The sequence below is a fragment of the Lissotriton vulgaris genome, chromosome 1_1 (genome assembly GCF_964263255.1).
Source record: "Lissotriton vulgaris chromosome 1_1, aLisVul1.2, whole genome shotgun sequence".
Taxonomy (NCBI): domain Eukaryota; kingdom Metazoa; phylum Chordata; class Amphibia; order Caudata; family Salamandridae; genus Lissotriton; species Lissotriton vulgaris.
In genome coordinates this window covers 2,049,676,663-2,049,700,371 of record NC_141685.1, presented here as the reverse complement: position 1 = coordinate 2,049,700,371, position 23,709 = coordinate 2,049,676,663, and the positions used below count along the sequence as shown (strand labels likewise).

General features: G+C 42.0%; 1 protein-coding gene across 3 annotated transcripts in view; it reads right to left on the bottom strand.

Annotated features, from left to right (window-relative positions):
• Nucleotides 1-13,899: 13,899 nt before the first annotated feature.
• GYS2 (glycogen synthase 2) overlaps nt 13,900-23,709 on the bottom strand; it is a 610,704-nt gene continuing 600,894 nt past the window's right edge. For all 3 annotated transcript variants that reach the window (XM_086920470.1, XM_086920476.1, XM_086920482.1), the window contains one exon: nt 13,900-17,824. In XM_086920470.1, coding sequence (XP_086776596.1) covers nt 17,597-17,824 — 228 coding nt within the window. In that variant the 3' untranslated portion in view covers nt 13,900-17,596. The remainder of the gene's footprint in view (nt 17,825-23,709) is intronic.

Genomic DNA, 23,709 nt, shown 5'->3' with positions numbered 1-23,709 from the left:
ACCGCGCTGGCCTGGCTTACCTCCTTCCTAGGAGATCGGACACAAGCCGTCCACCTGGATGGCTTCTTTGCCCCTCCCTGTCCAGTCACTTGTGGGGTCCCCCAGGGCTCTTCTCTCTCCCCTCTTCTTTTTAACCTTTATATTCACCCTCTTATATCTGCTCTACAAAACATGGAGGTGTCAGTCTACAACTATGCGGATGACCTCCAGCTCATTTTCAACCTTTCCCCTTCTCACGACTCCAGGTCTAACCTCGGCTCTGTCCTCACCTTCATCTTTGACTGGATGAACTATAACCAGTTAAAATTAAACCCGGACAAAACAGAACTGATACTCACTGGCAGCCTCCCCAGCCCATGGTCTCCTGCTTTCTGGCCCCCTGTCCTTGGTCCTCCTCCCTCCCCTTCCGTTAAAGCAAAAACCCTGGGTATTCTAGTCAGCCAAGACCTAACACTGCGCCCTCAAATTAGCGCCGTTGTCTCGTCCTGTTTTTTGTCCCTCCGCATCATCCGTAAAATTTCCCTTTTTTTTTCTGCTGATGCCCTCAAGCTCATTATCATGGCCATGATTGTCTCCCGCCTGGACTATGGCAATAGCCTTTATGTAGGGATCCCGGCGTACGAGCTCCGGCGCCTCCAACTCATCCAGAACCAGGCAGCATGCCTCATCTATAAGCTCCCTAAGTATCATCGCGTAACCCCTCTTCTTAAATCCCTCCACTGGCTCCCCATCTCCCAGCGCTCCCTTTTTAAGCTGGGCTGCCTTACCTTCATGGCCCTTGCAGGCACTGCTCCTGGGTTTGTTAACTCTAAAATCCGGGCCTATCTTACCAACAGGAGCCTTCGCTCTTCCACCCAAGCTCTCTTGGTGGTCCCTCACTTTAAGAGGAAAAAACAGGGTGGCCTACGCTTCTCCACCCTTGCCCCCACCTTCTGGAACGCCCTTCCTTTCTCCATCCGGTCCCTGTCTACCTATATGGATTTCCGTAAAGCGCTTAAAACTCATCTCTTTTCTTTAGCTTTTCCTTTACAATAACTGTCCGCTCCTTTCCTCTATTCTCACCCCTTTCCTCCCTAAGTCAAGTCATAGCGCCATTAAACCGCTTGGTGTTAGTGCGCTCAACAAACGCTTTTTTAACTAACTAACTAACAAAAACCTTCAGTCTTACCCCTACATGCCTGCTCCAGAGCCTGGATACACTCAACGGTGATTTGTTCCGCTATTGAAACCAACATACCATAATATATCATAACATAACAATAGGTCAGAAAAGGAACACAATAAATAAATAAATAATAAAGACAAATACTCTCCCCTGTGACGACCTGGCCTCTGAGAGATCTGGGGATGTCGAGGTCAATTTTTCCTCTTACCGATATTAGTTCACTCACTCCTTGTATTTAATTCCATGTCAATGAAGAAGACCTGCGTGTTAGGAAAAAAGGTGTCAAGGAGAGGGATAAATAGCGCCCTGAATGTAATAGGAAAACGATGTCAGGAGCGGAAAAGATAGAGACATACCCCTGCAGGCAAATTTCCACCTATGGGAAAGAGAGCATGATGAATTTAGCGAAGGTACACTTAAGGAAAACTAATATCATTATCACAGAAATAGGATCGGGACTTAGCTATTGCAGTGTGCAGATGGACTGTAACTAGCTCCCAAATACACTAGAGTTCTAGTCACGAGCCTCAGTGCAATGTCCCGTCACTGCAGCATCTGGAAGGAGGATACCTTAGAGTATTGAAACATAACTAACTAACTAAGGATATAGGCAGACTACCGGAACATTAAGGGCCAGCCAACAATGGGAACCTGGAAGCAGTAAAATAATAAAGGTGAAGAACAACATAGGAAGAGCGCAAATTGAAACTTATGCGAAGTAGACATAACGACCCCTGCTGCCAGACAGCTTGTTTCTTCGCAAAAGTTTTTATATCCCCTCTGCCTTTACTGACCCACAAATGCTCTGCTAATGTGCTGGTGCAGCGCAGCTGAAGTGTCTAGCTCTGGAAACATTTGCCCTCACTATGTTTGCCTATATTTTCCATTGGCCTGTCCTCCACTCTCTTCAAATTTGAAGACTATATGGTCTTTCAAAGGCTCCCTTGTCGGTTGACCTGACAGAAACACATTCATCCATGCACAGTAAAACACAGTCAAGATAACGCTAACATCATACAAATTACAGCTGAAATCACGTTACTAATCAGACCCAATTGTAAGGGCAAACCACGCCTTTTCCATCACACTATGCCAAAGAGCACCATTGCTGCAGTATTCTCTCTCCATCACTTTCAACTATAGTAGGAACATCTACTGGTTATGAAAGCTACAAACACAGGTACAAGTGCAGCACCAGGTCAATCAACAAATGGCTGAGGCACCGTGGCCCATTGTTGATCTGGAGATACTTGATTTATTGAACACATCAAATGAATATATTTTTACAAACTATCAGTTTGACATAAGCACCATCAACAATCTGAAGCAGGGAATACATTAGAGGCCAAAATTGGAATATGGGAAACTATTGATCCATCACCGTTATTTAGCTCACTGCACCATCCCAGCTCAGAATCTGGCTGTATGCAAATCAGTCTGTCCCTGGCCCAGTGCATCATGGGAACAGGGCAGACTAAACTACCAAGCCAATTCTTCACCAGAAAGGAGACAAGCTTCCGGGGACCGGTTTCTGGCATTTCAGCCATCGTCCGCCCGGCTTGCTTGAATCCTGATGGTGCAGTGAGCAAGGGACTCATGTCTGAGTATACCCTGCCACACCTATAGTTGCCAGAAACGATTCAGAAAAGGGGGTGGTGATGAACAGAGTGTTTGAATTAAGCAGAAACTCTGTCCATCACCACCCCCTGTTGTTAAATATTTTGTCCACCCTAAGCGTGGAAGGGTATACTCAGATGTGAGTCCCTTGCTCATTGCACCATCCGGATTCAAGCAAGCCGGGCCGACGACGGCTGAAATGCCAGAAACCGGTCCCCGGAAGCTTGTTTCCTTCCTAGTGTAAGAATTGGCTTGGTAGTTTGGTTTGCCCTGTTCCCATCATGCACTAGGACAGGAACAGACTAATTTGCATATAGCCAGGTTCTGAGCTGGGATGGTGCAGTGAGCTAAAAAACGGTGTTGGATCTAGCCCTGATCTCTTGACTGGGTGAGAGTATTCTGCTTAATTCAGAAACTCTGTCCATCACCACCCCCTGTTGTTAAATATTTTGTCCACCCTAAGCGTGGAAGGGTATACTCAGATGTGAGTCCCTTGCTCATTGCACCATCAGGATTCAAGCAAGCCGGGCCGACGACGGCTGAAATGCCAGAAACTGGTCCCCGGAAGCTTGTTTCCTTCCCAGTGTAAGAATTGGCTTGGTAGTTTGGTTTTCCCTGTTCCCATCATGCACTGGGACAGGAACAGACTAATTTGCATATAGCCAGGTTCTGAGCTGGGATGGTGCAGTAAGCTAAAAAACGGTGTTGGATCTAGCCCTGATCTCTTGACTGGGTGAGAGTATTCTGCTTAATTCAGAAACTTTGTCCATCACCACCCCCTGTTGTTAAATATTTTGTCCACCCTAAGCGTGGAAGGGTATACTCAGATGTGAGTCCCTTGCTCATTGCACCATCAGTATTCAAGCAAGCCGGGCCGACGACCGCTGAAATGCCAGAAACCGGTCCCCGGGAGCTTGTTTCCTTTCCAGTGTAAGAATTGGCTTGGTAGTTAGGTTTGCCCTGTTCCCATCATGCACTGGGACAGGAACAGACTAATTTGCATATAGCCAGGTTCTGAGCTGGGATGGTGCAGTGAGCTAAAAAACGGTGTTGGATCTAGCCCTGATCTCTTGACTGGTTGAGAGTATTCTGCTTAATTCAGAAACTCTGTCCATCACCACCCCCTGTTGTTAAATATTATGTCCACCCTAAGCGTGGAAGGGTATACTCAGATGTGAGTCCCTTGCTCATTGCACCATCAGGATTCAAGCAAGCCGGGCCGACGACGGCTGAAATACCAGAAACCGGTCCCCGGAAGCTTATTTCCTTCCCAGTGTAAGAATTGGCTTGGTAGTTTGGTTTGCCCTGTTCCCATCATGCACTGGGACAGGAGCAGACTAATTTGCATATAGCCAGGTTCTGAGCTGGGATGGTAAAGTGAGCTAAAAAACGGTGTTGGATCTAACCCTGATCTCTTGACTGGGTGAGAGTTTTCTGCTTAATTCAGAAACTCTGTCCATGACCACCCCCTGTTGTTAAATATTCAACTCAACACAGACAAAACAGAGATACTCATCATGGGCCCACATCCCAATGCTTAGAAAGATACCTGTGGCCCCCCGCCCTCAGGGACCCCCCATCCTCACTAACCATGCACACTGCCTCGGGATCATCTTGGACTCCGAACTCAAAGTAGACAACCAGGCCATCGCCATAACCTCCTGTGCTACCACACCCTCAGCTATCTCCGCAAGACTTTCAAGGGGATCCCCCCCGAACACAGGAAAACGGTCACGCAGGTCCTAACAGGAGCAGACTGGACTACGGCAATGCACTGTATGCCGGGATCAACAAGAACCTCACCAGTAACCTCCAGAACATCCAGAACTCCACTGCCAGACTAGTCCTCTATCTACCACGTCACTGCCACATCAGTCACCACCTACGGACCCTACATTGGCTCCCCGTCGAGAAGAGAATCATCTTCAAGCTTCTCACCCATGCACACAAGCCCCTACACAACGCTGGACTCTCCAACCTGAACCACTACCTTGTGTTCAACGCACCCCAGCGCTCTCGCCGCTCGGCCCAGCTCTCCCTTGCAACCGTACCTCAGATCAAGAAAAGCAGAACAGGGGGGTGCTCGGTCTCCCTTCTCGCAGCCAAGGCATTGAACTCCCTCCCTCTCCACCTCCGACAGACTACATCACTCCCCAAGTTCCTAAAGGTCCTCAAGACCTGGCTCTTTGATGGAACGCAGTGAACCTGTAGGACCTGCGGGACCTCCCCTTGCACCCTTCTCCCTCTGCGCCTTGAGACCCGTTCCGGGTGAGTAGCCCACGCTATACAGACCCCCTGATTGATTGATTGATTTTCTCTCGCAAGACACCTCTGAGAATTTCATGAGCCAGAACAATTACACAACTTTGTAAGCTCAAAGGAGTAATTAATTTATTCCCTCTTTAAAGTACACCAGCTAAAGCCACAGATTATTTATGTTCTTAAAGGCCCAAATGTCGTTTTTTTAAATGTTCAATCAAAATTGAGCTGCACTATTTATCAACCTCCAGTGATTTTCAAGTATCATTTTTTTAATCTCTTGAATTGTTTACTCTTTTTGCAATACATCAATTAATTCTTTCTCAGAAACAATTCCTGGTACTTTTGATCTGATTATAAACCAAAGCTTTCAACTGCTGTTTCATCTCATTTTTAGATGGGTGTTTAGATAGATAATCTGCTCGATTATATTCTTTTTTCTTGGTCTATGGACAATTTAAAAATTATTATTCAAAAATCTCATTCCCGATCTCTCGAATCATAGGGGCATTTATATTTTTGGATTTCCAAAAATAGAAGTCAACACCTGATGATCTGCTACTGTAGCAAATGGCTTGCCACACAGAAAATCATTGTAATGTTCACAAGCCCGTATCACAGCTAAACTTTATTTTTCTGGTTCTGAGTACCTTCTTTCAAAGTCAGATAAACGTTTACATGCATGTGAGATCACATTCTGAGGAGTCTCTCAGCCAGGTTTGTGCTGCACTCGAATTGCACCAAGTCCCATAGGAGTGGTATCCACTTCCATGCATAGTAATGGATCAAAGTACTTTAAATTGGTTGCAGATGATATAACTTGTCTTATGTTTCTAATTGCATGGTCACAGTCAGTACTCCAATTAAACGTTCACCTTTTTTTGTTAGTTCCCTTAATCGGTGTACTCATGGTAGCATAGTATTTGATCTAACTTGATCAACAGTAAGCCATTCCTAAAAATGAAAGTAGTTCTGATACACCTTTAAGACTAATTATTGAATTTAAGGACAGCACATTTACTGGGTCTGGTCTAATTTCTTCTCGAGAAATATGTGGCCGTAAAATGTTAGTTTAGGTTTATTTATTTAATATGTTCCTACATAAGTTTTAAACCAGCTTTTACAATTTGCTGACACACTTCATTCAATGCTTAATCATGATCCTCTTGTGTTTTACAATGTAGTAAAATATCAACACTGTAGTTTATAGCATTATTCACTAGCATTAATATGTTCATGGTTTACTTAAATATTTCAACAGCTGAACATATTCCAAAATGTAACCTTTTATACCTAAATAAACAAAGATGCACAGAAAATGTTGTTATATTTCGGGAATGATTGTCAATTTCCAGTTGATGATGTCCTTTATATATTTCCAACTTCGAAAAAACAGAAGTTCCAGTGATGTTAATGATTATGTCATTCAAATGGATATCTCTCGATTTCTGTTTTAGGTACTCGTACGTCCAAACAAATCCTATTTTCTTCCGTATTCTTTTGGGGATCCACCACAATGGGAGATACCAATGTTGTTGTACCAGTGGCTGGTTCAATGATGTCTTGTTGAAGCAGTGAATGTATTTATTTTTCTACCTTTGTCTGCAAGTGTATCAGAACTCTCCTGTGTTCTTGCACCACCGGTTTTACTGCTTCATTAATATGTAATGTGATTGTCTGGTCATTCAGTCTTCCCAGCCCTTTAAATATTTCTGGATTTTTTTTGTAACAGGATGATCTGTCATGACATTGCTAGTCATTACTAGTAAACCCATGACTTGAGAAGTCACATTGCTCAATTGACATGGACCAAGAATTTCGCCTTCCAACACATTAACTTCTTTCTTACTGGGCACATCGTCGATTTGTAGAATCTCTTCAGATTTTCCTAGACAGAAAACAGGATTTTTGGCTCTCCCTTGAAAAACATTAGCTTTTGACTGATTTAGGGATGGTTGTTCATTCAATTTCTGGTATTCAGTGACACACATTACAGATCACATGTTGCCCCACTGTCAAGAACAAAAGGAACTTTCTGAGACCCAACTATTATATCTATAGGTGATTTTTTAAAACATTTTCTCTTCTTATCATTGTAATAAGTTTAATTTTTTTTTCCATATACAACCTTTCAGATTGGTCCGGCTCTTTGTCATAATCATGTTCAACACTTTCTATTTGTCTTGAATATCCAGTATTCCGTTTGTTTTGTTTGTCCCAACTTTCTTTTTATTCCAACTTTCCTTTTTATCTAGTTTAGACCAAAACACATTTGCAAGGTGATTAGGCTTTCCACATTCTCTACATTGTTGTCCTAAAGCAGGGCAGATTTTTAAATGTGGAAATTACAATCCACATCTGTAACATAACTTCTTTTCTTTGCTTTGTGTGTCTATTTTTTTCCTTTATGTTAGCTTTCTTTGGCATTTGTCAAACCTGTTCTATTGATTTCATTCTTCCTTGCTTGATGTTAACAGCATGATTTTGTGTTTGTGTTAAGCATGGGCGAATTTTGCGAATTCGCGATCCGCGAATTTGCGGATTTGTGAATTTGCAATCCTCAAAATTCGCGAATTTGCGGATTTTTTATTTTTGCGTGTTCGCGGGGAACTTTGCGTATGGTTTTTTATTGCCTGGTTCATCACTGCCACCCTCTCGTTTTTTATGCCCTTCTGCCCTCTGTACCACTTGTTTTTGTGCCTTTCTGCCCTCTGCCCCACTCTTGCTTGTGCCCTTTTGCCCTCTGCCCCACTGGTTTCTGTGCCCTTCTGCCCTCTGCCCAACTCATGCCCTCTGTCCCACTTTGTGCCCTTCTGACCTCAGCCATAAGTCAGCTTCAACAGGAAGCACTAATAGATAAAGTATAGCAGGTGCTTGAGTTGAAGGTCAAATTAAGTTACACAGTTATTAATCACCCCAAGTTTGGGGTGATTAATGATTGTGTAACTGAATTTGAGATTCAACTCTAGCACCTAATTTACTTTATCTATTAGTGCTTCTTGTTGAAGCTGACTTTTTGTAACTATTTTAGAGGCTCTGGCAGCTTGCCGGCGCCATTCTAAAATAGTTACAAAAAGTCAGCTTGAACTTTTGACCCAATCAGTTCCTCTCGCGGATTTTGCGGGAAATTCGCGAATCTCGCGGATTGTGAATTTACCGTCTCCGTTCAAACCATTCGTCAAATCTTTTTTAAATCATACATGGTTTTTAGGAATTTCTTCCTCAATTTTACAGAATTTCATCCTTGAATTATTTTTAATCTTATTGCTTTCTCATTATTACATTTCTCAAACTAGCAAAACGTAACTAGTTTCCCTACTAGTCTTGTTACATACTCAACCATACATTCATCTTCTCTTTATGAAGCTATACTGAAATGATATTTCTAAATATCCGAGATTCTCGACAGATCAAATCTTTCATTTAGACATTTCATGTGATCTTTATACATGTTTCTCTCAGGATCAGGAAGGGTTACTATTAAGACTTCCACATCATCACCCACAAAATTAAACAATAAATCTTTGCTTGTTAATCAGAATATTTTTTGCATCTGGCTTTTGAGTAATGTTCAAATTGTCATCTCCATTTTTCCTATCGTTGTGCAATAATTTGCTGATCTGATCAAATGTGGTGGTGGTCCCATCCTCCTAGAACCACCCCAAGTAAAGTTATGGGCAAAAATACAGTACCATCCAAAGGCCCAGCAAAGCATTATGGGGCAAGATTCTAGTGTTTAGTGAATATTATAGTATTATCTCTCAGCTGAGCCGGAGAGCCTGCCCCCTTGAGGAGTGTTTTGATATTGTATACTATAATATTCACTGCACTCTAGAATATCGTCCCATAATGCTTTGCAGGGCCTTTGGTTGGGATTGTATTTTTGCCCATACCTGTGCTAGGGGTGGTCCTAAGAGGATGGGATCACCACCGAATCATTTCAGCAGGATGTGCGCTTTGTGTTCAAGGTATCTACTTGGTCCTCTCCCTAGGTTAGGAAGGACCCCAAAATCATTCAAAATTATTCAACTGACACCATGTAGGTCTTCCCAATAATAAGAGAAAGGAACACAAAGATTTGAAACAAACAATTTTATTTTTATTTATATGCAAGTTTTGTCTCTCAGCTAAAAGAAAAAGCTTCAGTAGACTCATAGTCTTACTTACTGCATACGTCTACTGTCCTTCCTGACACAATGTACTCCCACCATTCCTAACAAGGGAGACAGCCACACACCCTGGACACACCCATCGCTGACATGCAAACAACACAAGACGATTTCATGAAAGGCATACACTGAAAAGAAAAGATAGTGAACAAATATTGCAAAGTGGCTGTGCCATCTCTGTTTACATTAACAGTGCTTCAAGGTTGTACATTTGGTATCAAGTGGTGATGAGAAGATTCAATGAAACCTTTACTGCAGGTGCTGAAACATCACACACTTTACATCCAGAGGAGTTATGCACAGTAGAGAACTTTTTGGAACTTGCTATACCTACTTCAACTGACCCTTATGGTACCCTTTTGTCATTGAAATGGTGCCTGTATTTAGCCTTAGATGGAGTTTACCACCTGTTCTTGGGCTGCATTCCCAAGCAACCTGAGTCAGAAATGACTTAATCCCAGTAGATTGGGGCGTCAACTGGCCTAGCGCAATCTGCAGGGCAATTTCACAAGATTGGTTTGGTTTCTTGTCCTAACATTTTTGCTGGCTGAAACAAAAACCACAACATATAATGCCAGTAGTTTTTTTCTCAAACCAAGCACCTGAAATGTCTCATTGAACCATATGGTTTTTGGAGAATAGTTGATGATTTCTTTTAACAGGATGCCTCAATCGCTTAATTCAGATAGGCTGAGGAGTATGAGGCTAATTGCTAGACATTTTTATCATTGCCACACTGCTTGTGATCCCATTTATAGATAGCTGTAAATTGCAGCCACAAGAAAACTCTCCAATGCAAAAAACATGAGCTGACCGTTTTGGTTACCGATTTCCACCCGCATGAAAAACAAATTTACCTTAACATGCGCAAATGTTATTTGCACTCTCCAATACACAGTAATTGCCCTTATGCAGGGGTTTTGCATGGACAATTAACATGGCACATGACACGTTGATAAATGCCGGTGCAAAACCCGGAACCCTGGTAGTTGTTAAATAAATGCAAACAATGCTGGTTCTCGTCATTACGACTTGAACAAAGTTCTCAGTGGTCCAGTATAGGCGTACGATAGTGCCTTCCTTTGAACTGTTGCATAAAAAAGGCCTATTTATACAACACATCTAATTCCACTGGAGCACAAAGTCAGTATTTATACACTAATCACACAAGACAGCTAATGCTACGACAAAAGCTTTTCATATTCAGATGATTATTTTCATATTCTGTTTATAACTACAACACCCACAAGTTTTGTTATGAAACATTTAAGACTGAGCTCCATTTCCAACATGATTTATGGAGAAGATATATGAAGTTTTCACATTTACCTCCAGCTACGGCAATGATGCCGACTCTACCTATTATCTACTAAAATAGTTGCAGCAATAACTCCATTTGCATTTTATCATCATGATGTCATCAAATTGTCTCTGCACTACAATGGATGCCCCTCCTATCTCTAACATGTGACAGTTTTATTCCTTATTTCATTTAAGAATTATATCAAAGAATAAAAGAGAAAAAACATCTGATGTTTTATTCCAAGACAACTGCCTATGTCCTCGCCCCAGTGACCACCAGGGAAACTTGCGCCCTTATCCATTTAAATAGGTCTTCAACCTTTGTAATGCTGAGCACATCTGAGAAAAATGTACCCCCACACCCCCTCTCCCCAAACTCTGACATTCGGGAGGGAGTGAATAAATGTTCCAGAGCACAGATGGGGTTGATGATTGAAAGGACGTTTGTTGCATTCTTTGCTCAGAGGGGATTGCATCAGGGCATATGGGGTGCAGGACTGTGTGCTTTCTCTTTTCTCACTCTTTCTTCTTTATGGTCTCTTGTCCATCTCTCCTGTTAGTGCCTCTTATAGACCTCTCTCCTGTTAAATCCTCATCTGGCAAAATCGCACCCACCTTCTGTTACCTAAATCTCCCATAACTGCTACTCTCTCCTACAGCTATCTCTCTCTCCTATCACTGACCACCTCTTCCTATCCGTTTCTACTTTTCCTGCCAGTTTCTGCTTCTCCCACCTGCCTTCCTCTCCCATCATTGCCTACCTCTCATGCATCAGCGCCCGTCTGTCACTGTCCACCTCTCCCCTTCTGTTTTCTTCTCCTTTTAGTGTCATATCCCATTCACTGCAGATCAGCTTGCAGACGGATGCTTTTTGACTACCTGCTACAGTCCCAATTTTTTCTTGCCATTCTGAGACTTGTGGACCTGGTTTATAAAACTACCAGTCCTAGAATGTAAAGACTGGCTCAAATTGGCATGAATGTCTTTTGAAAAACTTGGTGGGGCTGTGATAGCTCATAAAGGCTGGAGCAAAATCTGCTTGACGTGGTACTGATTCTTTCCCAGCACTAATAATTTTTCATAGACATGAAGGACAACGCTTCTTCAGGAAGCTTCTTATGCTGGCTATGCTTACCCTAACTTTTTAGAGGGGCCATCCTACTACATTTAGGTCCCTCCTGTATTGTTATGAGAGTTCTAGCTCTGGATCACATCTTCTCTCTCAGTGAGTTAATGAGTTTCTGGGACCTGCACTGCAAGTGGAGACGAGCGTGTGGGGCATCTCTGTGCAATGTTGAGGACACACGTTCACTAGCAGGCAACAGCAAATACACCTGTTTCAGATGTAGGTTTTGCTCTCCACATTCAGGTGTGTGACCTGCAATGCAGAGCAGGTTCCACAACAGTGGCAATAAAGGTCACTTCCAAATAGGATGTCCAGGCAAAAATGAGAAACAACTTGACATACAAGAGAAGCCAAATTCTTATGCAAGAGAGCGATCAAAACGCATGTCTTGTACACATCATCAGATAAGGGATGGAAGTACCCGCCTAGGATCTTTTTCTTTTATATCAATTTTTTATTGATTGTTCAGTAAACTGCTATCCATCACAGCCATGAAGAAAGACAGCAAACCTCAAACAAAACCACTGACCATCTCTTAAAGTTGTCATAGAATGCAACAGGTATAAAATAGTACAACAGAAGCCCCTACCTACATCAAGTGGAAATATGCACGCTCAACAGCGTCAGCACCCCTTAAGACTACAGCATCCCCTATCCACTAATAGTCCCATTGTTTCAAGAAATATCCCCAGGTTTCTTAAGATTTTAGCAGATCATCAATGAGTTTATAGATCTACCTTTCGAAGCTTGCAGCATCATGCATATCGATGTGTTCAGATCACTCAGTTGATCTTGAACAGAAGACACTATTATGTCAAAGAGGTGAAATAGAGAAGATACAAAGTCTGTAAGACTAGAAAACAGTACCCATCAGCCCACTCAAAAGTGGAGTATCGTCATCTGGGTAGTTGGAAAAAAGGTGTCCTATAGGCTTCTCCTCAGCGAAAGTCTAAGGTTGCCTAATCATGGACCCTTAGGTCGAGCATCCAACCCACAGAAGACAGTGTGTGAGCAGACAGGGCAAAAAAGTTGCAGTGCAGAAAATAAAGACAAGAAAAGGAAAATAATCCTGGTGGTTAAAAATACCTACTTTGATGACATAAGGAAACTTTATTGGATTTGACCATCAAAGTGGCATCATTAAAAGCAGTATGCTGATAGCATGGAAGGAATTGCTATCTATCATGCGTGTTACTTGGTCGACATGTTTCAGCGACATGTTTATAGAGAGAGACTCGGGTCTGAAGACTGAGCCGGACCCGAGGCAACGACGGAGAGGTAGGTTTTTTGAGCGCTCCACTCGCGCTTTATCTTCTAAGGGCTTCAGCCATGTGAATGCTTATTTTTGCACGGACTCAGCGCTAACATGTAGTGCCTAGTCCCTTTTTCTTTAAGATACTACCCGGGCATTGGCTGGCCCTTTGTAACTATTTGTAACTGGTTAGAGAAGGATTCTGGTAGTCTCTCTCTATAAATCTGGTCTTATATATCTGCCTTCATGGTATTGCTCTTTTGAAACGTATGTTATCAGCAGTTACTTGATAACTAATCTCAATCTCATGCGCTTATTTCTAGTGCGTGGCCTCCTTCCTACCTGAGCAGTTGCCAGGCGAGGTGAGGCTTTCTCTCCCCACATTTAGGGTGAGTTTACATTTGAATACACTTTAAATATTATTATTGAGGTGTGAGGTGTGTACTATATTATGTATGTATTTAAACACGGTGTCTCAATTTTTGTTTCCCACACTGTTTATACAGGAGAAGATACACCTTTATCCTTTGAATCCATGGGAGATTGGTCGCTATTCACGATAAGTATGTGTTGCAGTAGCTTATCATAGGTCCTGAAGAAAGCCGTTAAAGGCTGAAACATGTCGACCAAGTAACACGCATGATAGATAGCAATTCCTTCCATGCTATCAGCATACTGCTTTTAATGATGCCACTTTGATGGTCAAATCCAATAAAGTTTCCTTATGTCATCAAAGTAGGTATTTTTAACCACCAGGATTATTTTCCTTTTCTTGTCTTTATTTTCTGCACTGCAACTTTTTTGCCCTGTCTGCTCACACACTGTCTTCTGTGGGTTGGATGCTCGACCTAAGGGTCCATGATTAGGCAACCTCAGACTTTCGCTGAGGAGAAGCCTATAGGACACCTTTTTTCCAACTACCCAGATGACGATACTCCACTTTTGAGTGGGCTGATGGGTACTGTTTTCTAGTCTTACAGACTTTGTATCTTCTCTATTTCACCTCTTTGACATAATAGTTTCTTCTGTTCAAGATCAACTGAGTGATCTGAACACATCATTGGACACCATTTGGTTCCAACACTTTTCCTCACCCAGACTTTGAGTACCTCTCGTGTTTTTTTGCTGTATGAGTTGGGGGACAAGGTACCTTCTCTGTCTATAAACTATTTCCCCTAGGACCCTCCAATACTCTGTATGTTTCCGGCATCATGCATATCTTCAAACCATTGTCTATATGTTGGGACTTTGGTAGACTTCCAAAATCTCAACATCCCACCTTTGCTGTTGCTAACGCTGTCGACAAGCAGCGCTTCACATGAAGTGTCATTCAGGAAGGCTAGAAAAAAACATGTAAGAGTGCATTAAGCTCTAGTGATGTGTCTAAATCTTCCTCAAGCGAGTTCCAAATCTGTTTCCAATTGCCGGGCACCAAAAAAGCATTCCCACAGTAGATACACAATATCCCCTCCCTGCCACATCTCCAGCATTGGGAATGCACCTTCAGCTTTGTTGCCTCAGTTCTTTCTTGTGGAACTGGCTGCCCCCTGGGAAATAACACAGGTCACCCCAGTTTAAAGACCTATGATCTATGGCTCCTGGATCAATTGTTATGCATGAGACTGTGGAGGAAAATCATGACCTACAACCATGTCTCTTTGATAAAAGGACACTTACACATTTGATCAGGAAATATTTGAATAAATGGTTTCCTGATTGCCCTACAATGTTGTCCTCCTTGAGGGATCTGCCTGTCGTGTATTAAGCAGCCTAGGGCTGGAAGGTTATGGGGTGCAGCAGCGTGGTGGAGCTTTTTCTAATTGTACCTTCCGGAAAACCTTCTTTTACTCTTCCCCTTTTGAAACCATACTGCAGTCCCATGTGCCACAGGGCCATCCAGTTTCACTCCAGAACAACATACATCTGTGGGTGCCTCTGTGTCAGTACGTAATCTTTACTGAATGAAAAATGCTTTTGAATGATTTCTTCTGCTCATTCACCATTGACATCATTGATCATATCTCAATTCACTGGCTGCCTGGTGGATCATGGGACACTTCAAAACACCCCGTGCCTGATCCAGAAGGTAGGCAAATAAACTGAGCCCTTTTTGCATGATGCTCTATGTTCAGGAAACACGCTCCAAGCTATAAAAATCAATGTTTTTCCAGGCCCTTGCCTTAGATGTACTAAGTGCGACAAAGCCTCATGGGTTACTGTGTATGTGCATAGTGCCGCATTCACCAATTACTTGGTCACTTGACATTGGACTGCGGGTGTGATTCATTCAGCAAAAGTTCCCCAATCATTAGGCATTTTTGTTACTGAACATCATTGGTGCGGGTGGATGGTTGAGGTTGTCCTTACATATGTGTTACTTAAAGGTGCTGGGGGTCTTGGAAACTTCCAATCTAAACCTTATGAATGTTAAAAGTAGAGTAGGTTGTTTTTGCCTGGTGGTTTGTAGTGAGGGCTTATGTTTTTAAGCGAGAGGTCCAGGGGCCTAGAAAAATGTGGTGCTGCTGGTGCAGTGTAACCAGGGCCCATGAGTGGGATAGGACCTGTCTACTCTGCACCAACTACTGGTATTTAGATGTCCCCCACTCAGATTTTGTTTTAAACATAGAGCCTTCCTGAGGCCTACCTCTTTACTTACTATTCAGAGAGGGTAGGTGTGATTGGTGGTAATAGAACAAACGTCAGAAGTGGAATGGAGAAAGGAGATAATGAATAACAAAAAGGAGAGCAGGAGAGGAAAAAGGTGACAGAACAGGAGAAGGGAACAATGATGGGAGGTAAAGGAGAGCAGAAAGGGCAAGGGGAGATCATGTGAGACAATAAGTATACAAGGGAGAGAAGAGAGGACTGAGATAAGAGGTAAGAGAAAGAAGAGAAAAGGAGGCAGGCCAAAGAAGAGGATATGGAGGAGATAATGAAAGTGAGGTAGAAAATAAGAGTATCAAAGGATAGCAAAAGAAAAGAGAGAAGGGCAGAACGGTGGAACTTGTAAACCTATTAGCCTGCGCAGATCTATTATGTAGCAGGTGTAATGACCCCAGGGTCCAAAGGATTGAGTGGCCCACTGCAGTCTGCAGTAGAATTAGCTCTGTGGTTTAATACTGACCTAATAAGGGAATAATACCCATTTTCCTTGCTTGCATCAGGGCCCATGACACCCAAGCTACCCCAGAGCTAAGGCCTTCTACCTAACTTTGAGCTTTGGTCATGCTGTCGTGCTGGGTTCATAGAGCTTGTGCACTGCCAAACAACCTAGTTGAATATGTGTCACAGTCTTTCTAGTGCAATATTTTTGGGTTATATTGTTCTAGTTCTAGGCTTTAATGGAAACACACTACACTATGGACTTGCATCCATGTCTCCTAGTTATTCGACCAAATATGTCTCGCCCAACCTTGTGCTGTTTCTGACATTGCAGCTTGTAGAATAAGACACCTTGACTTCTTTATCTGTACAGTGTTTTGGCTGGCTTTTTTTTAAACTTTCGATGTTGATTGGAACACTCGCTTTCCTTCTTATTCACCTTATTTATCCTAACAACCTGATGGTACTTAGATTCTAAATTAATGGCATTTGTTGAGCATTAAAGATACACTCACGCACTTCCAGAAAATTAAAATCCAAATAAATTCGGAATTCAAATCATGATTACATGATCAGTTACATTCTCAGAATGTACCAAACCCACATTCTACCTAGACCAGCTTTGTGAAACTATGTTCAGTACAACCCCCTCCCTGGGAGCGTCTGTTGGAGAGAGCTGCTGCCAAAGATAACTGAACAAGCCAGATTGTTAACCCTTTTGAAAGGGTGACTAGACTTCAGCCGACAACGTTTATCGGGGCTTGTTAGAATGGCACTGCTCTTACACCATCAGTAAATACCCATTTTGTAGCCTCTTCTTCGAGGGGGGCTTTAGAAGCAGCTCACACATTAAAAAAGAATGCCATATTTGTCTCTACTTAAAAACATTACCAACCAGAAGCTTTGGTCACCAATGAAAGAGTTCCTGTAAGGACAGAGTGTCGTCAGGAAGACTCTGATAAGAAACAAGCGTAAGAGTAGAACAATCCCAAGAACAGCCTTCAGCTCAGGACAAGGTGTAACCGAGCCCTTTCTTCATCTGTACACACTGCTGGCCAAATAGCATAAAATAAGCCTTAGTTCAAAAGTTCATATCACCCAGTATGCATTCCAATGTGCTTGATATTACTGTTGCTGTTTTGAAAGGTAATAACGAGATCTTTCAACTGCACTAAAGTATTTGCATTACCAGATGCCAGCAGCAAGGCTTGTGTTTTTTTTAACAAATAGCTGGCTTTCTTGCCTTACTACTAATACAGTAGCATTATAATCCTCTACCAAGGGCTATACCAGTTGATACATGCTCTGTTCCCAAGTTATGGTTCTGAGCAGCAGGTGAGGACCTATAACGAGAGAGAGCCTTTAGCCACTTATATAGTCCTCTGCAGAAGGTCCAAAATGTTCGTCGATTATTCCACCCACCGAGAACAGGAATATCTAAATTAAACAGGAAGAAGCAACAAGACAAATATTAGAATGTTGGAACTGAAGGTGTAGAACAGCTAGTTTCGATCCTCCACCACTAGTGTCTTCAATGGAGCTCCTAACATTACAAAGATCTAATATAAACATGCAGCCACAGTGGTTGAATGGCATTTTCATATTCAGTTTCTGTACTCTCCATGCTGCTTTTTCTTTCCTTTCGGCATCGGCCCCAGGGAAAATGGGAGCTTGAAGTTCTGTTTGTCCTTTTCGGCCTCCTCGTCTTCATCATACCGTTCGTCTTCATCTTCATCGTCATCCTCTTCCTCACTATGATGAGGGCTAGAATGTAAGGATACTGAAGGAGAGGGAGGAACTGAAGAAGGCCTCGGGAATCGGAACCCCTCAGTCTGTTGGGAAGAGAAATACTCAGGTAAAGAATATGAAACAAGGAAACAAATTTTTTAGCACATTAAAATACAATGGCTCCTAATATCCTGGGTACTTTTCCATTTTAGGCCTACCTCAAAAAGATCTAAGGATATTATCATGTTGTCAATTAAATGTGCATGCAGTTCTGCACATTCTGATAAGCATCTTTGAGGCTTTAACATCTCTTTTATTGAAAGATGGCCACTCAAATTATACGGAAATGGAGGACAAAATCACATAGCAGGGTTGATTAAATCATCAGGCCTCAAAATATACATATTTTACTAGACCGGGTGGTCCAGTGACTTGAATAAGCCACTCGACCTAACTACAATGCTCTTGACCCATAAACTGGTCTTAAATTGTGTGATCCTAGCCATATATTTTATTTCACCAAGCCGCCTTTTTTTCATTGTCACATATGAGAGCACCCTCAAATATGGGAGTTGAGGTGTTCTGATGTACAAAAAATACTTGTTAGATTTAAAAGAATAAACTTTTTCTCCACGTATAAAAAGAATCTAGCCCACATGCAGGGAACACATGACCACTGACTTTCCTCATAGATCACTAATAGCCTGGTCATCAGGGCGGAAGCAGGAATGTTTCTCCGTTCCGGGTTCTAAACTCATGCTTGTCATTACTGTATCACTAAAGTATGATGCGGAAGCACCCCATCCTTTAGAAGCAGCCAATTTTCCTTTGAAATGGCCTAAAATGTTCCCATTGAATGGCAGTTTAACCAATAAAACTATATAAAGTACAAATGATAATTTTTGGAAATCAGGTTTCAGCAAATATTTATCCTTTGCACAATATAAGGTTAAATGTCCTTATTTACTTTCATCCTAATAAGATCTTTGATTCCATCACACTTCAGAATTACAAAAAATGTGCTTTCCTAAATGCTGACATATCTTGAAATAATTGTACAGTTCAATTACAAACTATTTGCATGTTGTGTATTAGAAAAAAAGATGACACCCTGCATCGTTTTATTTCACACTCCCTCTACCCCAGCAAGATTGTCACACAGTTCAATTTACAAAATCCCCTAACTTTACAGTCTGAGAAAGACTATTTGTAAGAAGACATATGCTGACATTTTACCACTGTCTTTAAATACACAGCAAGTGTGACAAGATAAAAACAAGATTTAAAGGCATCTTTATTGTTCATGTGCTTTCTAAATGAACAGAACACCTGCCCTTTGACAACTTGAGCTCTCTCACCAGGACGAAATAATAGGCCCTAAAATACCACACACTGATAAAAACTAACTCCTATACGAAGTGGACGAGTAGATTTTTTGAAGTCAGATCAAGTGGCATAAACTGGCAAATGATGTGGCATAATGAGGAATATTCTGTGGCAGGGTTATTTCACTATTTTGTCATTTATAAACACATTACTAACCTTTGGGTAAACATTCACCTAATTAGTATCAGTTGAATACCTAACTACAGCACAGAGAAACTGAAAGGTGAAGAATTAACCTTGTAAAAGTGTCTGCACTGCATCCCTTATAGTGCTTTTTAGTAACATATAATCTGTTTGATAAAGAAACAAAACTGTTTTTTTAAATCTTTAAATTATGCAGTAGATGATGGATTATGAGCCAAATGCAGTAAACCAATACCTATGTGGAAAACACTATGGCTGGAGTCATGCTAGAACAATTTTTAGAGTGGGGTGTTGCCATTTCTATCACTAAAGTCATAGGAATCATGAACGATCGAAGCATCATACAAAAAATACAAGTGTAGCAAATATGCCATACCCATTCCGCAGGAGAGTGGTAAGTATGGGTGTAGTATGTAGCTGGTGGTGCATTCTGGAGCACTGACGAGGTAGTGCACTGTCAGTGACGAACAGCATATTTTCAGTTGAAATGGCCACTAACTTTGCATAGATATGCAGTTTTACTGGTAAAAGTATAAAGCGCATGTGTATAAATCAGTGAATGTTTAGCATTTGTGCATCACTAGGTAAAGTGTCTTATTTTGTTTTGATCCTATTAAAGTCCTTGTTTACATCACACTTCTGAATTTTAAAAAGGTGCTGCATTTGTGCTTTCCTAATTGCTGATATAATCTGAAATATGCGCATAGTTAATGACCTAATATTTAAATATTGAGTGTTAGAAAACAACTGACATTCTGCAGCCTTTCCATTCATACTGCCTGGATCCCTGTAAGATTGTCACCTAGATTACTTTTACAAAATTCCCTCACTTTGCAGTCATAGAAATAAAAGTACACTCCAGTTTCCAAAAAAGCGGCAATTTGTCAGATGACCTGCCCTGATATTTGACCTTGTCTTTGAACACACCACAAATATGACAAGCTATACACAAAATGTAAAGGCATCTTTATTTCTCATTCTTGCTCAAGGGGGGGATTTGTGTTTTAACTCAACTGACCAACCTCATCTCTCTATCTCTCTTGAAGAAGGGATAGTACCTAAGGAGTGGAAGCATGCCATTGTAAAACCGTTATTTAAAAAAACGCAACTTGACTCCACAGTCATGGCAAACTATCGCCTGATCTCACGACTGCCAATTTAGGGTAAGATCACGGAGAAGCATTTCAACGTTGCTATTTCACAGTTCCTGGAAGAAAATAGCATTTTACATCAGACCCAGATGGGTTTTAGACCAGAGCATAGTACGGAGTCAGCCCTACTTTTGGTCACCGAAAAATTAAAAAGCATATTAGTTCAGGGAAGGTCCGCAGCGGTGGTGTTCTTAGATCTAAGTGCGGCCTTCAACAAAGTAGACCATAAAATGCTTGCCAACAGGCTAGAAAACATTGGGATTAGAGGCACAGCCAACCAATGGGTGGCCTCGTTCCTGAATTCTAGATCCTTTTAATGTATGGAGGCCGGAATCCTGTCAGACATTCTTTCAGCACCTTGGGGAGTGCCTCAGGGATCCTCCCTGAGTCTAACACTTTTTAATATCTATATGAGCCCATTGGCCCATATAGTACTGGATTTTGGACTCTCCATTGTGTCATATGCTGATGACAGCCAATTAATGGTGTCAATAGCTGACTCTATCAATTCCAACCCCAGGCAGCTAATGCGTGTCTGGAAAAAAATAGGTAATTGGATGGCTGATTGTAGTCTCAAGCTGAACTGGGATAAAACCGAGCTGATGATCCTGGACAGTATTTTCAGCCCTGGGGCAGCGATCTCCTGGCCAGCAAACTGGGCCCCCCCCCCCCCAACTCCGAAATGTTCTATAAAAAATCTGGGCATGTGGCTCAATCAGAATCTCCCTATGGAGACGCAAGCCTAAAAACTGGCGCGTAACTGTTTTGGTATACTCCGGATGATCAGGAAAATCCTGAGTCTAATCTGAGAGAATTCAAGAAAGACTGTGGTACAAGCCTCAGTGGTCTCGAGACTCGATTATGGCAATTCACTGTACCTTGGGTCACCTAAATATATCACCAGTAGACTACAAGTGGTTCAGAATGTGGCAGTTAGACTGCTTCTCAAAATATCTAGGACCAGTCAGTCAGAGTGTCCTTGAGAGAGCTGCACTGGCTCCCTGTGCACACCAGGATCAAATTTAAGTCAGTCTGCCTGGCCCACAGAGCCATGTATGGCAGAGGTCCAGCTATGCTATGAACCTTGATCTCCCCTTACTCCCCTCACTGCTGTCTTAGGTAAGGGTCCAATGTTCTGATGAGCACCACCAGAATTAGGAGATCAAGGTGGGGTGGTAGATCATTCTCCCATCTTTAGCCCAAACTCTGGAACAGTCTGGACCCAGAGTTGTGACGGAATGGAAACGAACAGTCTTTTAAAAAGAAACTTAAGACCTGGCTGTTTCCCTAACTCTCTCTTCAGATAGTTGTTTATGCCTGTTATAGCCCTGGGATGCCTGCGGGTAGCCATGCACTCTATAAATCCTATAACCATTAACAAACATAAACATTCATCTTCTGAAATCCAGCACAATTATTTCTGGGGGCGCTGAGCACGCCCAGAAATCCTATTTTCAATGCCTATGCATGCCTGCTGTCTGCTGATGAATTACATAATTTTAATACAACTGTATTTAGCTTTCTTTAGTGTAGGTTAGTTTGGAGAAATTAGAATTCCTCCTGCATTATAGGCAGGAGGACCGTAGCTTCCAATCTCACCATCAAATTGTCTTTCCTATATTTTGCACTATTGCTACTTACGTCCTCGTCTATTACATGTTATGGATAAACTTCATAATTTGTTTTGGCTTTCCTTTGATAATCTTGTACTGCTATACTATGTGTAGAGAAGAGGCTTCACACAAATTCCTTCAAATAACTTTATTGTATCTGTCCTGGTACAAGCACCAGCAGATGCTTCCACGACCATCCGGCTCTTGACCCTGACTTCATTCCATAACAATACATAGTTACATTCTCCCCTTGATGTCATCCAACCCCGCTTCGTTTGGGAAGTCCTGTGTGCGGAGGTGCCGCCACCGAGCAGAGGAAAACTGCTAAAAGAATCCAGAGAGCCTGTAAACACCGCCGGGGCACACGGGGACGCTTGTACAGGACTCCCAGGACCAGGAGTCCGTGCACCAGCACACCTGCGGCGAGCTCCCCCCCCCCCACGCCGGCCTTTATGAACATTCCAAAGTCCAGTTTTGGCTGACAAAAAATAGACCGCTTCCATCCAACATTAACGGGACAATCCTAAATGTCAGAAGGGTGGGGTGGATAGGCTCCCGTCCCAAGAACATAGAGGGAGACCTGGTCATTGTCAACTTCCGGGACAATTTGGTTGTCCCTTATCTACAAAGCTGGGAGCCACAAATAGGAGATGGGCCTACATCAATACTCGAATTTTGCGATTTTTACCCAAGATCTGCATATTCGCCAATCACTAGGTGGAGCGTGGAGGGATACCACCGGGGGGGCAGGAGGGGTCCTGTACCAACTTGTTACCAGCAGTTACCCCCCTTTAATTACTTGAACCTACCCCTCGGCCCAGATATGCTACTCTGATAGAACAAGGATATCACTCCTACCAACTTTGTACTGTCTGATTGTAAGGAAAACTGATGTATTTTTACCTTAAATTAATATTGTTATTTTAATGTAAATGAATTTTGTATTTTGTACGCTTTTATGGTTAATAATCTTAACCGAATAAAGTACCTACTACTACATTACATATGCAACATTCCACTCAAAACTAACTACATGACTAACATCACAACACATCTTCCCCTTTTATAATAACAACATTAAATAAAACCGAGTAAGAATGTCTGGTCATCCTGCATAATATGACCCAATAAGTTTGCATCAATAATGAAGTGTAATACTCTACTCACATATGTACTCTTTCAACCATGCTAGTTCCCTTACCCTTCTACCAAACTCCCAGTCAGTTCTGCTCTCAACTCCACTAGACCTTTCTACAAGAGAAATTGCACACCCATAATACGGCGCAAAAACCTCTCCTCCTTTTGTGTCCCCCCTTCATCAACCAACCAATCAAATGTTCTATTTCCTTCTTCGACATTCGGTACACTTTCTTTGTTACAAACATAAAAAGAACTCATATGTTGAACCTTCCCATTACTTAAAAAAACAGCTTTGCAACATTTGAAACTACCTTAAGAGGTTTTCAAAATCTGTTGAGCCCACTTCTCAAAACACCAGTCCTCTTGACCTTTATCATATCTCCCACGTGCAAATTCACAGATTTAACCCATGTTTGCCATCATAATATTCCTTGTATACTTGCTTAGCCTTGTTAATCCTTCCTTTTACCATTTCAGGATCCCAAAACACTTTTTTTGTTTTAGGTATCCATCAAATACTACCTTTGGAAAATGCCGTCCTACCCCTCATTATTA